General features: G+C 35.2%; 2 protein-coding genes across 2 annotated transcripts in view; one reads left to right on the forward strand and one right to left on the reverse strand.

Moving 5' to 3' along the window:
- The window catches only part of Cenpp (centromere protein P), a 219,901-nt gene that overhangs the window by 68,967 nt on the left and 133,147 nt on the right, over nucleotides 1-17,787 (forward strand). The gene's annotated exons all lie outside the window — the stretch shown is intronic.
- Nucleotides 6,381-16,452, reverse strand: Omd (osteomodulin). Its single transcript, XM_026406941.2, has 3 exons — nucleotides 16,209-16,452; nucleotides 8,052-9,012; nucleotides 6,381-7,551 (listed from the first exon to the last, which is right to left on the reverse strand). The coding sequence occupies exons 2-3, from the start codon at nucleotides 8,989-8,991 to the stop codon at nucleotides 7,217-7,219; spliced, it is 1,275 nt and encodes a 424-aa protein (XP_026262726.1). The 5' UTR covers nucleotides 8,992-9,012; nucleotides 16,209-16,452; the 3' UTR covers nucleotides 6,381-7,216.

Here is a 17,787-nt window from a genome sequence, read left to right on the forward strand (position 1 = left end):
AAGCTTCCATTGTTCTCAGGATATGTTGCCCTGTAAGCATTGATGGTGACAGTATGTACACACAAAGAATTGATTGCCAGGGAAGATCATCCAAGGCTTGGTGTCCAGAGTTTTTATTGGGGCTTCATTAATGACTGGTTGATTGTTCATGTGATTGAATTCAACCTCCACATCTACTGATACTACATTATGCAAAGCCCCCATCTAAATTTCATGGTTGATATTTCTGATTACCTCAACCTGAAACTATTGAATTTGACTGGTCCTATCTAAACTAAGATAGTCAAGGCAAGGTCCAGACCTCTCTTCAGGCGCTTGCTCTCTCGCGCGCGCGCGCGCTCTCTCTCTCTCTCTCTCTCTCTCTCATTCTCTCTCTCTCTCTCTCTCTCTCTCTCTCTCTCTCTCTCTCTCTCTCTCTCTCAATTGCTATACTGGGGATTGAACCTAGTGGTGATCTACCTCTGAGCTATATCTCCAGCCCTTCTTATCTAATTTTTCCCCCCAAATAGGGTATTGCTAAATTGCTTAGGCTGTCCTTGAATTTACAATCCTCCTGCCTCAGCCTCCCAAGTAGTTAATATGACACCTGGCCAAAGCCAAACATTGTATATACATTTCCCAATATTAAAATGCTTAAAACTAAAATAGGTTGTTTTCTGTTCAAGAAGGAAATGTTTTGTTTTAGTTAAAAGACTAGGAACAAGATGAAAACTGCTACTGTTCAAGAGTAGACATTGTATCCAAAATGAAGGATTTTTATCTGTTGGATTCTTTTAGGTGACCCTGTTGCATTATCCTTGTATCTTCTAGGAGATTTATTTCTTTGATAGTGTCCCATTAACCTGTGGTTCTTCCTCCCAATTGCTTATGAGAGAGAGAGAGAGAGAGAGAGAGAGAGAGAATGAATATGGAACTGAGTTTTGAAACAAGGGTTTTCTGGGAATGAGGTTATCTTGGTTCTACTGACAGAGCCCTTTTAGCTACCAAATGGACTTTCAATAAAAGCTACAAACCATAAGAGTCTTTTCTCCATTTTCATTTCCTTCATCTTCTAACTTTAGAAATCAGAACACTTAAGTTCTAGTTTTGATCTGCATTTACCTGAGCTGATCTTGGACCCATTCTTTAATTTCTTTAGGCCTCATTCTTTGTTATTTTGTGTTTGTATTTTGTTTTTGATACTCAGGATAGAACTTAGAGGTGCTCTATGACTATGCTACATCCTTAGCCCTTTTTTACTTTTAGAAAAGTTTTCACTAAGTTGCCAAGGCTGGCCTGGAACTTGAAATCTTCCTGCCTCAGCCCCCTGAGTCACTAGAATTACAGGGGTGCACCACTGCGCCTGGCTTTTTATCTGAATGACTATAATCTACATACCATAGAGTTTCTCATCCTCCATACCATTGACTTTTGGACCTTAGAATTCTCTTGTGGGAGTTTTTTGTTTTTATTTTTTGTGGTTCTTGGGATTGAACCTAGGGTTTGGGCATGCTGGGCAAGCACTCTCTCATGAGCTCCACCCTGATAATCCTTTGTTTCGGGGCCTTTGTATGCACTGCAGGATGTTTACCAGTACCACCTCCAGTTGTGGAAATGTCAGGGGTGGTGGAATTGACCCTGTTGAGAACTACTGAGTTTACATATTCATACCTTTTAAAGCCAACATTTGAAGGTATTATGGCAAGCCTATGGTTTAAATCTCCTGCTCATGCCTGAACACTGGTTGTTTGTTCACAGGAGTACAATGAGTATTTTCCCAAGTATTTAAAGGAAGGGGAATTATGACTCAACATAAGGAAGAGTTTATGGTAAAAATTTGTCTTTATTTGTGAATTTATATTTTTCTTAGTAGTGCATAAATCTCTATGATGAATTCACAACCTAAACAGGTAAATTGATAAAAGATGTCCACAATATGATACTTATAACTAAGCATATTTAGCTTATAACAAGGCATAGTTGTATATATTGAGGAAATTGGAGCATAAAAGGAATTTCAGATTTTTAGATCTTAGGATTTAATCTTGTTTCCAGCTGCTCTTATACTTTATTTCCAAGATTTACAAAAAATTAATTTGGAATCAGGAAACCAAGGTTTAAGTTCCAGATGTCCTTGGAGTCATATGAATGCTTTATAACAGAAAGAGTATATAGAAGAGACAAGGTTTATTTCTTCTATTTTCTTTTTTCCACAGGGAGCTGGTTAAGTATGTTATGTGATATGCATACATCTGTATTTTAGTTTAGTAGCCCCAATGTTGAAGAATAAAGTGAAAACATATGTGTAGTGTTTCAGATAATATTTAAATATAAGCCAAGCATTTTCAACCAGCATTATTTTGAACTAATTTATGAAGCATCTTGAAATTTTTATTTTCTTTCTAAAAGCTAAGTATATGTTCAGTTTTACTGTGACATGTGTGTGTGTGTGTGTGTGTGTGTGTGTGTGTGTGTGTGTATGTGTATTGCTAGGGATTGAACCCAGGGCCTCACACAAGCTAGGCAAGCACTCTACCACTGAGCTACATCCCCAAGCCTTTAAATGTATGTTCACTGTGTGTTTCTTAATTAAATTTGGATTTATGTTATGATTTGGATTTTTTGTTAATAGTTTTAAATGGTTTAGTCTATTAGCTAATACAACTACTTTGTTGTGTAATGGAAATAATGAGAAAAATTATAGGTGTATTTTCATGTTTTTCTTTCTTATTATAAATATCAAATCAACTAGTATGGTTTACTGCTGCAGTACAGGGACTCTGCAATCTTTATGGCCTAGTTAAAGAAAATACTTTATTCTTCAGTTTCTCCTGGGGAACCTAAAAATGATTATGCTGTTTTGTTTGTTTTACGTTTAATGGGAAATACTTGGGATAGGTTTGAGTTGCTAAAGAATAAATGGTGGTTACTCTACCTCCTCATTGGGCTTTTAGCTGGAGGATGTTTGTTGATGCACTTATTTATACATATTTGTAGAGAGGAACCAGAGCAGATTGGAGTTGAGTTGTTCTGCCTGATAGGAAGAATTTGGGTGGAAGACCAAACTTGTGAGGGTGATGGAGAGAATACTGCCATCCTCATCCTGTTGAGCCATTTTTTGAAAGACATGAACTATCTTTCACAAGTTAGTTGCTTTGGAAAGCTAAACTATCCACAGTGACTATGCATTTGTTTTTTTGTGGAGTACATACCCTGGTAAAATCATTACTAACGTCTCTCTTGTCCATCAATCTTGTGTATGAGTAGAATGTTGGAAGAACCTGAAAAAGAGGTGCTGACTCCTTTCTGTGCACACTCCAGTACAGGAAAGCCAACATGAGCACTCCAGAGTGTCTAGCACCGAGACCTACGGGCTGCAGGCCAGACCTCCTGAGCAAGAGGTGTTTATTGGATACCTGCAACTGGCATGCACTTTCTATCTTTGTATCAACTATATAAGAGCCATCTTCCTTTAATCACTAGGAAAGAGGACTGGGGATGTGTGTGACTCAGTGCTAGGGTGCTTGTCTGGCATGTGTGAGGCTCTGGGTTCAATCCCCAACAGCACAAAAAACCAAACAAAACAAAAGAAAAACTAGAAAGGGGAGGCTTAGGAAAACCAAATAACCTACTCAAAGTTACCTGGCTTAAAAGTGTTAAATCAGGCTTTATACCCAAATATGTGATATCAAAGTCCTTGTTTTGAATTGCTAAATTGTGTAGTTTTATTTTTGATAAGGATGTTCTTTGAGAATTTAAATTATTTTTTATAAGTTCAGAAAGATTAAAAATAGAAGCTCCAGAATTCTGAAAATTGGAAGATTTTTTACTTTTTAAATTTTGTAAGAGTTCAAAAAAGTAATACTACTTCTTTATGTTAATCTCAGCCAAGAGCTTTTTTCCTCCCCTCTGTTGGTCGGTTCCTGTCACACATCAAGATACCACTTCTTTCTGTAGCCTTCAGCAACTTCAGCAGGTCCTCACAAGGGGTAATGGTGGTGGTATCTGTGCTCACACAATTTTTCACAGTTGCTGCCTTTTCAGCATTTTTTTTCTTCTTTGTGTTAGGAGGAGCTGTTTGGTCTTATTTTCTTTATTTTTTGGTACCAGGGGCTGAACCCAGGGGTACTTAATTACTGAGCCACATCCCAAGCCCTTTTAATAGGGTCTCACTGAGTTGCTTAGGGCCTCAATAAGTTGCTGAGGCTGGCTTTGAACTTGCAATCCTCCTGCCTCAGCCTCCTGAGCTAATGTGATTACAGACATGTACCAGTGTGCTCGGCCAAAATATCTGCTTTCCTGAGCTAATTCACATTCAATACAATTCACCCTTTAAAAGTATATGATTCAGTAGAGCTTAGTATTTTCAGGCTTTTATATACCCATCAGCATAATCATTTTTAGGTTTTTTTTTCATCACCCCTAAAAGAAACCCTGCAACCCATTAGGAGTCACTCCCCATTTTTTCCCTATTTCCCTACCCTGCTGCCTTAGATAGCCAATAAATTTTGTCTCTATAAATTTCCATGTTCTGCACATTATTTACAAATGAAATCATTCAGTATGTGTTCTATAGCTGACTTTTACCATGCATAATGTTTATAAAGGTTTATTCAAGTTGTAGCATGTGTTAGTGCTTCATTCCTTCTTATGACTGAATAACATTCCACTATATAGATAAACCATATTTTGCTTATCTGTTCATAAGCACTTGGGTGGTTTCCTTTTTGACTCTTATGGACAATGCTGCTATGGACATTCATGTACACATTTTTGCATGAACATTGTGTTCAATTTTCTTGGATTCATAAATGGAAGTGGAATTACTGACTTATGCATAACGTTAGCTTTTGAACAACTGCCAGATTGCTTTCTGAAGCAGCTGCACCATTTGACGCTCTTCTCAGAAGTGTGCAAGGGCACCAATTTCTCTGTCTCCTTTCTAACAACTCTTATTTGGTTTTTGATTCCAGCCATCCTAATGAGCATGAAGTGGTATCTCACTGTGATTTTGAAATGCATTTATCTGATGGATCCTTATTAATTTTAAATTGCTCTAGGTTAGAAATAGTCTTACCTTTTTTGTGCCTATTAAATACTCATGGTGTTTTCCACCTATTAATTCATAATAAATGTTTGAATATATGACACTGTTTTTAAATTTTTCAAGAAAGAGAGGTGGGGCTGGGGCTGTAGCTTGGCAGCAGGGTGCTTACCTAGTATGGGTGAGGCACTGGATTTGATCCTCAGCACCACATAAAAATAAACAAATAAAATAAAGGCATTCTGTCCATCTACAACTACAAAAAAAAAAAAAAGAGAGAGAGAGAGATAGACTTTTACATTCCCCAAATTACTAGCATTTTACTCTTAACTCTCACCTACATCTTACACCACAGTTACACATTGTACTGTTTCTTGATCTCTCATTGCTAAGCCCTGTACACCAAATGGCTTGATGAGTAAATGAATGGAGTTTTGTTCATGTTCAATCTGAATTGTTAAGGATTTTCTGTGAGCAGGTAAGTGTTCACAGAATTCCTGGTAATGCTAGCAGCCTTTTGAATATATAAAGAACACTTAGTGGCTTCATTTTGTATTGACATCTCCAGAAATACAAAAGACTCAGAAGCGTGGATACTTCTGAAATATAGTTTTACCTGTCTGATTATTGCATATTGTCCGAATTGTTATTATGTATTTGGGATTCCTCATATAATATGTTAGCCTTGGATTGGTTTGCATTTCTCTTTGATTCTTTAATTTTTTAGTTTATTTATTCGAATTAGATATATATGACAGCAGAGTGCATTTTGATTCATTGTACATAGTAGCAACACAACTTTTTATTTCTCTGGTTGTACACCATATAACATCACACCACATGTGCAGTCATACATGTACCTAGGGTAATGATGTTCATCTCACTCCACCATCTTTCCTGCCCCCCTGCCCCCTCCTCTTTGCTCAATCAAAGTACCTCCATTTTTTGCATCTCCCCCTTCCCCCATTATGGATCAGCATCTACTTATCAGAGGAACATTCGGCCTATGGTTTTTGGGGATTGGCTTACTCGGCTTAGCATGATATTCTCCAATACCATCCACTTACCTGCAAATGCCATAATTTTATTCTCTTTTAATGCTGCATTTCTTACCTGAGGAAATCTATGAAATGTTTGCCTGGTAAATCAAGAGACTTGATCACAGCAGTTAGAGTCTTTGTTATAAGGTATACTTAAAATACTTCAAAATGATAGATTAAAGAATATGAGTGATTTTTAAGATTTTAGAGAAGATGTTAAAACTTGTCTATTCTAGAATTATAAAGGATCTATATTCACCTTTAGCACCATGTCAATAAACACTTTAGCACAAAGTAAGTATGCACTGTAAGGGCTTTTTATTATATAAAATGACTTATTTTGGCAACATTAATTTAACTTTGTGAACAAAGCAGTTATTTATCAGCAAATCTTTATATAACTATAAAAGAGAGAGAGAGAGAGAGAGAGAGAGAGAGAGAGAGAGACAGACACAGAGAGAGAGAAAATGGAACACAATAAAGATTTTGGACCATTGCTAAATTTTCCTAAAAGACAAATTGCTCTGAAATAATCTGGTGGTTTTTAGTTACCTCTTTGATGCTTTAAGAGAAAAGTGTGAACATGTGATTTCATAAATCTGTGTGCTTTGGATTCTTAGTAAGATGGCCTCTTGAAAATAAAACATATTCTGTGCTCCTAATAGTAATCCTAGGGTACCATAATGAATGAGTAACAACAATAAGCTTGAAGTCTGAAGACAGAGTGGAAGAGGACAGTGTATTACTTAAATGAATGCTTGCTTTTTACACTGATGTGCCCTACTGTTATCAGATGTCCTCAGAGTGATGGAATGGACTTGGCTCTGGTCTCCTGGCTAATGCTATTTTCTTAATCATTCTGTGGGAATTACTGTTATGAGAATCGGCATGTTCACTTTTTTTCCAGCTTGATGATGTTTAAAAGTTTGAAAAAAGTATAAGAAGCCATTGAAGTTTAGTTTTTTATTCTCACTATTTCTAATTGATATTTCTAAAGATCTATGTCATTTGAGTAAGTTCTAATGCTATGCAATGATGCAGTTGATTGTTAAATGCAATTCTGGTTTTATACTAATACATAATTCTAGATATATTATTTTGCACAATTATGTGTTCAGTTAGTTATAAATTTTATGAAGTCATAAACATATACCTATATAATTTCTTGCCATTCTTGAGTTTCATAGTAGTGAGGGTTGAAGTGTTCTTCTGTTCCTTCTGTTTCTTGGCCTTCAGGAGTGTTATCATGATCATCCCCATCATCTTCGTCATCATCTTGAAATCTCCCAAAAACTTGGGTCTTCAGTTGTATTGTTTGACCATTTGTGCTTCTTTGTTCACCATAATAAATACTATGTATATGAGGGAAGCAGGAGAAGATATATGAATTTATGGGTTCTTTCAGCTTATTTTGATCCACACGAAGGTATGTTAAATGGTGAAGATGTAGTGGGTCAATAGAAGGACACATCATTGTCACATTGATATCTGAAAAATACGAATTAAAAATTAAAACCAGTTTATATTCATAATTCTATGTAGGGTTTTGTGTTACATGGAATAGTTTTATTAAAATATTTATAAGTGGTTTTAGGTTCAATTATTATTTGATGCTAAGGAAAATGAAAGTATAAATGAATTTTCATTTCCAAAGTTAATATAAATTTACTGACTTTTCTGATTACTTAATAAATTCTTAATAGAAACAAAATAAAAATCATTCATAGTCCCACTACTCAGGGAACTTATTTATATTTCTTTATATACTCTATTAGTACAATTTCCTAATATTCAAGATAACAAAATTTTAATAGGAAAGACATAAACTTAATGGAAAACCTTTTTCTGGGGTCAATTTCTACCTTTTCCTTAGCCAATTTCAAAGCAGCACTTTCTCATAATTTATAAAGCATAGATTATTAACAATTTATTCTTTAAAGAGGCAAAATACATTTCTTGTTCATTAAAATATATAAAATTTTACATACTTTCTATTTCATTATTTTCTAGGTATAGGTGTTCCAAATTTCTTGGAATGTAAAATGCTTGCTTCAATTTGTTGTGTCCGACGTTGAGCTCTATAAGGTTGGAAAGATTAAAGATGTTATATGGGATGTCTTGCAGTTTGTTGTGTGACATTCTTAGAGCGTGAAGTTTTGGAAGTTCATCAAAGTATTTGTCTGGTATAGAAGAAATTGAATTATTTTCTAAAGATAGATACATAAGTGAGGAAGGTAATCCAGGAGGCATTGATTCTAATCTGTTATGACATAGGTTGAGCTGCATTAGTTTTTCCATCTTGGCAAGGTTTTTTTCTTTTAACACAGAGTCGTGAAGGTGATTATAACAGAGATCGAGCATAGTCAAGTTTACCAGCCCATCCATGGCACTTGTGTGTAATGTGGAGATTTCATTGTAACCAAGGAGGAGTCTTTCCAGAGATTTAGGAAGAGGAAATGGAAATTCTTCTAAATTGTTATGCTCTAGGTGAAGTTGTAGTAGATTTGAAAATTTTGCAAACACACCATAATCAATCTTTTGAGATTTAATTTTGTTGTGGCTGAGGTTAATTTCTTTAAGATGAGTTGCATTGATGAATGAATTTGCAGTCACAGCCTCAATTTCATTGAACTGAAGGTAGAGTTGCTGGATATGCATTGGAATATTTGGGATAGTCTTGAGTTTGCGATTGTCACAGTACATCGATGTTGGAAAGTTAGTTGGACAGAAGCATTCACTGGCACAACCTAAACTATGCTGATAAAAAGGAACTCCATATTCTACATGTTGACGAAATTGGATTTCTGGTTCATAATCCTCATTTGGTTCTTGGTCGTAATCTTCATCCCATTGATAAGTTTCATATTGGCAGTATACTTTGACTCCAAAAAAGAAGAAAAGGACATATACTAGACTCAAAAAGCCCATGTTCTTTTTTTTTTTTTTTTCCTATTGCAAGGAGAAAAGGAAATATATTGTGGGAAAAAAATGAATGAAACTCAGAATAATTCTCATTTAAATTGACAATTATATACAATATATTATGTTGTAGATAAGAGAATATCCAGAAGAATGGGCAATACTGAAACCAAAAGTAATGATTATATACCAATGAAGCAGAATTTAAAAAACAAAAAATCACCTTGCACTGAACCAGAATCAAAGGTCTAGTGTTGTATGCTTTTTACTAAGAAACCATTCTCTTTCATGAGAACCTCAGTTATCTTGCTTACTCCCCTAGTATTAGCTACCTGACATGACTCAACTACAGTCAGGTGCTCCCTCCACTGTAAAAGTTGGGTGTTTTTACCAGCCATTCCATCCTATGTTTCTGTTAGAGTGCTTTTGCTAATTAGATTCCTAGTATAAAGCTAAAATCCTCACCCCACAACTTCTATTACTGGTACCCTTTAATCCCCTTTGAAAGAATACGAAATGTGCCCTTTTTTTAAAAATTTTTTTTGATAGAGAGAGAATTTTTCAATATTTATTTTTTAGTTTTCGGCAGACACAACATCTTTGTTTGTATGTGGTGCTGAGGATCGAACCCGGGCTGCAGGCATGCCAGGCGAGTGCACTACCGCTTGAGCCACATCCTTAGCCCCGAAATGTGCCCTTTTATGTGATAACATGTGATACTTAGAAAAACCTAATTTGTTTCCTCTTGATGCTTTCTAAGTCTATTTGCACCTTCAAATTGTCCTCATGAAACAGTTTCCAGAGTCTGTTTAACAACTTCAAATATAATATCTATATCCTGCCAAGTTTAGTTTCTAGTAAATTAGTCTTTATGTTTTCTTCCTAACTTCCTTATTTCCACTAATATTTTTAGTTAATTTCTAGATATACAAATATTCAAAACACAACTTTCCCTGTCTCCCAGGAGTTTAAAGTCTAGTGGAGAATCAAGGAAGCAGAGAGTGCAGTGCAGCACAGCAGAAGAACATTATGTGGAGTGGAATTGTAAGGGGAAAGATTTCTTATACAATTAACACTTGTATCGCTGAAACTTATAGAGAAGAGTATTATTTCTTAAGACTGAAAATTTGCATTTCAGTCTTGTTACTGAACATATGTGTCTCGTGGTGCCAGCTACTTGGGAGACTAAGGAGGCTTACTTGAGCCTAGGAATTCGAGACCAGCTTGGGTAACACAGTGAGACTGTCTCAAATAAATAAACTGAAAGTTACAAAATTATGGTTGAAATTATACTTAGCCTGCTTATCTCACCTGGTAGTTGTTGGTATCATATGAGATACACATTTAAAAGTACTTTGCAAATTGAAAACTGCTATACACAGGTAGAATGAATATATTGTTTAGGAAAAACTTAAAGATTTTACCTCTTTTTTTTTTTCCTTTTCCTGAGACTTTTTTTTTTTTTTGCTACCCTTCTCATCTAGGGTTTCATGAGAGAATAAATGTTTGTAATGAAATTACTTATCTCCTATTCATCTAGAACGGTACTGTCCTTTATCAGTATAATTGAGAAGATGCTACTTGAATCATTTTCTCTTCACAGAATACCATTTGAGAAAATCTGAGTTTCTTGTCCGAAATTTTTAAAATGCATACAATGTAAATATTGTATGTGTTTAGGATTTGAAGCACTTATTCAAGTAGAGTCAGAGGCCCTTGATCCTTTTTCCTTCCATGATCTTGTCCTCCATTCTTCCCATGTACCCACATCCTAGGTTTGTCATTATCAGTACAGTAACCCCCTCATACTCGCAATTTTGCACATCTCACACTCTGACCACTATCTTCATATGGTAATTCCAAATGCAATAATTTTCCAGTTTCAGTAAAATGTAAAATATATTAATCCTACTGTCTTTTCATTGCATTTCATCCTTTACTCCCAATATCATGAAGATATACCACTCAGGTATTTATCCTGAAGAATTAAAGTCATCCTACTGTAGTGATACATGCATACCCATGTTAACAGCACAATTCACAATAGCCAAACTATGGAACCAGCCTAGTATCCATCAACAGATGAATGGATAAAGAAAATGTATTACATATACACAGTGGAGTTTTATTCAGTCATAAAGAAGATTAAAATTATTTTATTTGCAGGAAAATAGATGGAACTTGATAATATTATGTTAAGTGAAATAAGCCAAACTCGAAGTCAAGGGTCATATATTTTCTCTTAAGTGGAAGCTAGAGAGGAAAAGGAAAAGAGGGAGGAGAGGCTCATGAAAATTGCAGAGTGACCAATAGAGTAGAGGAAAGGGACCAGCGGAAGGGAAGAGGAGGAGGAATAGTGGAAATACTGGGAAATAATATTGGCCAAATTATATTATGTGCATATTCAAATATGAAGCAACAAATTCCACCATATGTACAGTTTTAATGCAGCAATCAATATGGAGAAAAAAAATAAGAAGTACAGGTTTTAAAAAGAAAAACAGGACCAAACTAACTGGTTTTACTCTCAATTCTCAACTACAACCTTAATCTTTCATGGCTATTTAAAACTTAGTTAATCTCCTTTCCTTCTCACCTACTATTGTTTTTCCATCCTCTTTCAAGTTTCTAAAACCTCATTCCCCTTTATTGTTTTTGGATGATGACCTTACTACCCTTTTGTAATCAAGAAAACTGAATCAAATAATTATTTATTCCAATGTATTTTCTTATATTTATCCTACAAGAAAATGCAAAACAATGGTCATCCCTTTACCAGTATGTGATTTTGTAAATACTTGAAGTTTCTTTTTGCAGATCTAGATACATTACATTTGTTGTTCATTCTGCATCCTTGAAGGAATGTTAGGGTTCTCGTAGAATGAGGTGAGGATGCTTATTTCCAGTTAGAAGAGCTGAGTAACAGCATAGAAGGAACAAAGTATGAGTTGTTTGAGAAATGGCGGTTAACTGCTAAAGGAGCACAATAAGACTACTATAGCCACAATCTGAATAGAATTCATTCTGACGTAAAGGATTTTCACTCTAGGGCTGGGACTGTGGCTCAGCAGTAGAGCGCTTGCTTTGCATGTGTCGGGCGCTGGGTTCTATCCTCAGGACCACATTAAAAAAAAGAATTTTCCCTCTAGAAATGAATGCTTAATTTAGTGAATTAAAGAATTTGAGCTGTAGTTCTTCATTCTCTAGTGTCATTGGGTGAAGTAGGAGAGAGTCGCCAGAGGAGCTGGAGTGTCGGACAGGTTATAATTTCATCCCACAGGGCAGTGTTCAGAGCAAGCCAGCTCTCTGTGCCAGGCTGGAAGCTTCCATGCATCTGCTTCATGGAACTTTTTTTTTTTACCTGCTGTAGTTATTCTGCTAGCTATTGTATGGGATGTGTTTAGTAATAATATACAAATATTAGTGGTTAGTTTGATTGAGTTCCTTTAGTTTACATATGTCTTGAATTATTTCTAAATGTAAAGCACTGTGCTAAATTGGTGAGGAACACAGAAATGAGGAGGACATGAAGCCATGGTCCCTTCTATAAAGAGAAATGTTTTAATGGAAGAGAGAGACACCACAAAATGAACCTTAACCTAACGCAGAGGGTTGTGTAGTTTGTAGCAGGCACAGACAATGCTGTGTGGCCCAGGAGTTGACCCTGCTTGAGGGCAGTGGGGAAGTCTTTTTAATTTTTATTGTTGGTTGTTCAAAACATTACAAAGCTCTTGACATACCGATTTCACACATTTGATTCAAGTGGGTTATGAACTCCCATTTTTACCCTGTATACAGATTGCAGAATCACATCGGTTACACATCCAGTGTTTTACATATTGCCATACTAGTGTCTGTTGTATTCTGCTGCCTTTCCTGTCCTCTACTATCCCCCCTCGCCTCCCCTCCCATCTTCTCTCTCTACCCCATCTACTGTAATTCATTTCTCCCCCTTGGTTTTTTTTTCCCCTTTCCCTCACTTCCTCTTGTATGTAATTTTGTATAACAATGAGGGTCTCCTTCCATTTCCATGCAATTACCCTTCTCTCTCCCTTTCCCTCCCTGTTTAATGTTAATCTTCTTCTCATGCTCTTCCTCCCTACTCTGTTCTTAGTTGCTCTCCTTATTTCAAAGAAGACATTTGGCATTTGTTTTTTAGGGATTGGCTAGCTTCATTTAGCATAATCTGCTCTAATGCCATCCATTTCCCTGCAAATGACATGATTTTGTCATTTTTTAATGCAGAGTAATACTCCATTGTGTATAAATGCCACATTTTTTTATCCATTCATCTATTGAAGGGCATCTAGGTTGGTTCCACAGTCTAGCTATTGTGAATTGTGCTGTTATGAACATCGATAAAGCAGTGTCCCTGTAGTATGCTCTTTTTAGGTCTTTAGGGAATAGACCGAGAAGGGGAATAGCTGGGTCAAATGGTGGTTCCATTCCCAGCTTTCTGAGAAATCTCCATACTGCTTTCCAAATTGGCCTCACCAATTTGCAGTCCCACCAGCAATGTACAAGTGTACCCTTTTCCCCACATCCTCGCCAGCACTTGTTGTTGTTTGACTTCCTAATGGCTGCCAATCTTACTGGAGTGAGATGGTATCTTAGGGTGGTTTTGATATGCATTTCTCTGACTGCCAGAGTATTTGTTGATTGATTGTATGTCCTCCTCTGAGAAGTGTCTGTTCAGGTCCTTGGCCCATTTGTTGATTGGGTTATTTGTTTTCTTATTGTTTAATTTTTTGAGTTCTGGATATTAGGGCTCTATCTGAAGTGTGAGGAGTAAAAATTTGTAGTGGGGAAGTCTTTTTTAGATATCATTTAACCTAGACTTTGGGAGATTGGCAGAAACTGGTATAGAAAATCCTATACATCTTATTGTGGATTATATTTTATAGGAAATTCTACAGGGTTTTTATTATCACTCATTATACTATAGCATATGAGTTTTAGTGCCACTAAAGCCACTAGAGTTGGGTCTATAAAACCTTCCCAGAAGATGAAGGTGGAAGCTGAGAGGTAGAGATGGGCCATACCATTGGACCATGCCACACAGGAGTCTGTGTACAGCCAACTTTCACACAGGATTTTTTTTTTTTTAAACCAGGCATTGAACCCAAGGCTGGCCACATCCCCAGCCACTTTTATTTTTTATTTAGAGGCAGGGTCTCACTAAGTTGCTTATAGCCTCACTAAATTTTGAGGCTGACTTTGAACCTGCAATCCTCCCACCTCAGCCTCCCAAGCTGCTGAGATTACTGGCATGCAACACCACACCTGGAAATGTTAAAAGAATATTGCTCACTGACATTTAGTCTGAATTTTATCTTTGTGTTAATAACTTTAGATATCATAATTTAGCAAATTTACATTTGAGAATTAGAATCTGTTGTTTAACAATTATGAAAAATTTTGGGGAAAAAAGGATATGTGAATGATATCTTTGACTCTACACTTATTATACACCTTTGACTAAAATCGAAACCTCATTACTGGGACCTCTCCGAAAATAAAGGAAATTCTTCATGCTGTCAACTTTTATTCTTTACGGGCACCTAAGAAGAAATACTTCCCTGAAAAGCAATTTCTCTTCTAAATCTGAACTCATTTTAAACATTCCCTCTGTATTTGTAACCCTCTAGTGCCACCTTGTCCTGCCCTCTTTTAACCAAGTGTAGTTTCCTGTCTGAAATTAGCCTCTTTTCTATCCATACACTCATCAGCTCTGATTCCTTTTCCTTGTTCCCTGTGATAATTTTTCCTGTTGTAATGATCTTATTTCATTTATCCAGCTAATCTCAACCATTTGCTAGGAATATTTTTGCTACTTTCACTTTCATATTCTACAGTCTATGCCTTGTTCCTTATAGGAAAACTCACAGCAAAACATTAGAACACACATCAGTCATCTCATTTCCCGGTCCTAATTTTTATTGTTGTTGTACTGGAGATTGAACCCAGAGCCTCTCACATCCTAGGCAAGTGCTCTACTACTGGGCTACACCCCTCACCCTGCAAGCTCTAATTTTTAACAAAATCAATTATGATTATAAGTGATCAAAGTTTTTTTGAATGGATGATTGAATTAATAAGTTATAGATTTCATCTTGTTAGCAATGTTTCTTTTTACTAATATTGATTATCTCTAGGCATTTATTTCACGATTGTGATTTCTTCAGATGAACATTAAGAACTTGGCTATTGTCTTTTCTATGAATATCTTGTCTTAACAATACTCACTCTCTTATTACACTGTCCAATAGAAAAATAATAAAAGGAAAACTTAAAACAAAACAACTATCTATCTATCTATCTATATATAATCAGTTTTTTAACATTATCCATTAATGTGAGTTTTCATATCATATTACAATAAAAGCTTCTATATCATAAATTTCTCTTATGTGGAGGAAAGCACTCATGCCTTCATCAAGAATCTGATTGAAATTCTTTATAAAAATGAGGTATATTTACTTAGCTCTGGAAAGTTTAAAAGAGTCATGGCATTTTATTATTTTAAGGATTCATTTGTATGCTATAGAAGCTAGCATTGTAAGAAACAATATTCAAGTTTTGTCCAACACAGTTTTAAATTTCTGAAATTCTTTTGCTATTTAAAATTTTAAAACTCAATTATTTTTAGCCATGATGCATTTAATTATTAATTACCATGAACTCAAGTAACTGTAGTAGATCTTTCAATAGATTGAATAAGGCATTTGTGCCTTCCCTTTCAGAAAAGGGTAAATGAAAACAAAACATTTTATGTTGGGAATTTGATTAATAGAAAAATTTTGAGAAAATCTTGAGTGTAATTATCATCACTACAGCTAGACTCACTAGCGACATTCATGGATCAAAAACATTAGATATTTTTGTCACTTAAAATTGAGAGAGGAAAAAATAAAGACGAGAGAGAGAGAGAGAAAGAGAGAGAGAGAGAGAGATGCTGAGAATCTTTTCTTTCTTAAAATTTAAAAAAGTCTAAACAAAATTGTTGGGTAATCTTATATTAGAAATTTAAACTCACTCTACTTATTTGTTTCTCTGAATTTGCTTAATCAAAATTTAAATTTTGTTCTATTACCAGATTTTGCTTCCCAAAATTGTGCTTTTATGGTAGCTGCAGTCTATTTAACATTAAACAAATCTAAAGTACTTTTTAATTTCAACAGTAGGAATACGTTCTTTAAAAATTGAAAATTATTTTATCATCATACCTGTTAAATTTGCTTTAGTTTTCAAGGGTTGATGAATTTGCAAATCCTTTAAATGAATCAGAAATTCCTAAATTCTTTAACTGAGTCTCTTTAAAAATCCACAGTAACTCTGTGTCCAGACAGGGTTGTCCCTTGAATTACTGTAGCAATTTAAGCAAATACAATCTGGTTGGAAAACACTTGGGTTGAATTAAAATTATGTATTTCTTTTCATTACACAAAACTTTGAGGATTCAAATTAAGATGTTTGTGTTCTTGGTCAGATTTATGTGGCTTACTTCTTTCTTTTCCCCTTAATTTTGGTTTGAGGTGTGGCAAGAATTTCCTCTAATATGAAAGGAAAACAGAACTAAATGAAACAGCATGTACTGATTACTGTTTTTATTTTCATTTTCATGCCAGAGAATTCTTCAAATTAAGGTCCCCTGTGACAAGGAGGCCAGTATCTCGGAAATTTAAGGTGGAACTCAGAATTGTCTTTAGTCCCTGGGTTGTCCAACATCTCATGCTCACATCAATGCTTTTGTTAAAGGAATCAGAATAAAAATATTTCATATCAAATTTATTCTTTTGTTTTGTTTTTGGTATGAGAGATTAAACCCAGAGGTGCTTAAGCACTGAGCCTTTTTAAAAACAACAACCAAAAAAAAAAAAAAAAAAAAAAAACCAGGTTCTCATTAGGTTGTTTAGATCTCATTAAATTGCTGAACTTGGCTTTGAACTTACATTTCTCCTGCCTCAGCCTCCTAAATCACTGGGATTATAGGTGTGAGCCATGTGACTGGCTCAAATATATTTTTAAAATGCAGTAGATTTTCACTGGTTTCACAAATTAAAGATATAACTTTTCCATACAAAAATCGATACCTTCTTTTCTATTAGTTATCCCTTCTCTCATCTTGCTCCTGAATATACTCATTAGAATGCCTAATGACCTTTAAAATAAAAATGAATCCTTTACTGTGGTAGTCTTTGCCTTGCACTTTGAGGGTATGTCTGATTTCTTCTGGTATTGAATAAGGTGAAATGAAAAGATTCTGTTGCCTGATAACTATTGCCTTTATTTTACAGATTTAGAAAATGTCCCCATTTTACTGAGCACTCCCTCCTAAAGAGTAACAGCTAAGGAGCTTGCTTAGATGCTAAATTTTTGTGCTAATGTTTTCATATTGAAACAGAGTTAACTTGTATCTCTTGGCAGTGGGACCTGTGTTCTTTTGGGGAGGGAAGATTCTTTCAAGCTTGAGCAAATAAGGTAAAGTAAACCTTGGAGTTCATTTTTAGTTCCTAAAACCATGTTTTCTATTAAGATTTTACATAGAACTCACAGATTTATTTTGTTATGTTTCAGATTTAAGAAACATATACAGCGTTTCAATATTGTAAAAATCTAGCCTATTATTTGAGACATTGGTATGTAAAACGTGGCAAAACATTTGGGCCAAGATTCCATTTTGTTTCTGATCTTTTCCATATGTTTCCTATTAGTATCTTTGTTCTTAAACCTCAGGCTTCCACACAAGGAAAAGAGAGCAGATCTGTGTACTTTTTAAAAAAGTTTTAATGTTTCCACAGTTCT

Source organism: Urocitellus parryii, chromosome 13, assembly GCF_045843805.1.
Source record: "Urocitellus parryii isolate mUroPar1 chromosome 13, mUroPar1.hap1, whole genome shotgun sequence".
Lineage (NCBI taxonomy): Eukaryota > Metazoa > Chordata > Mammalia > Rodentia > Sciuridae > Urocitellus > Urocitellus parryii.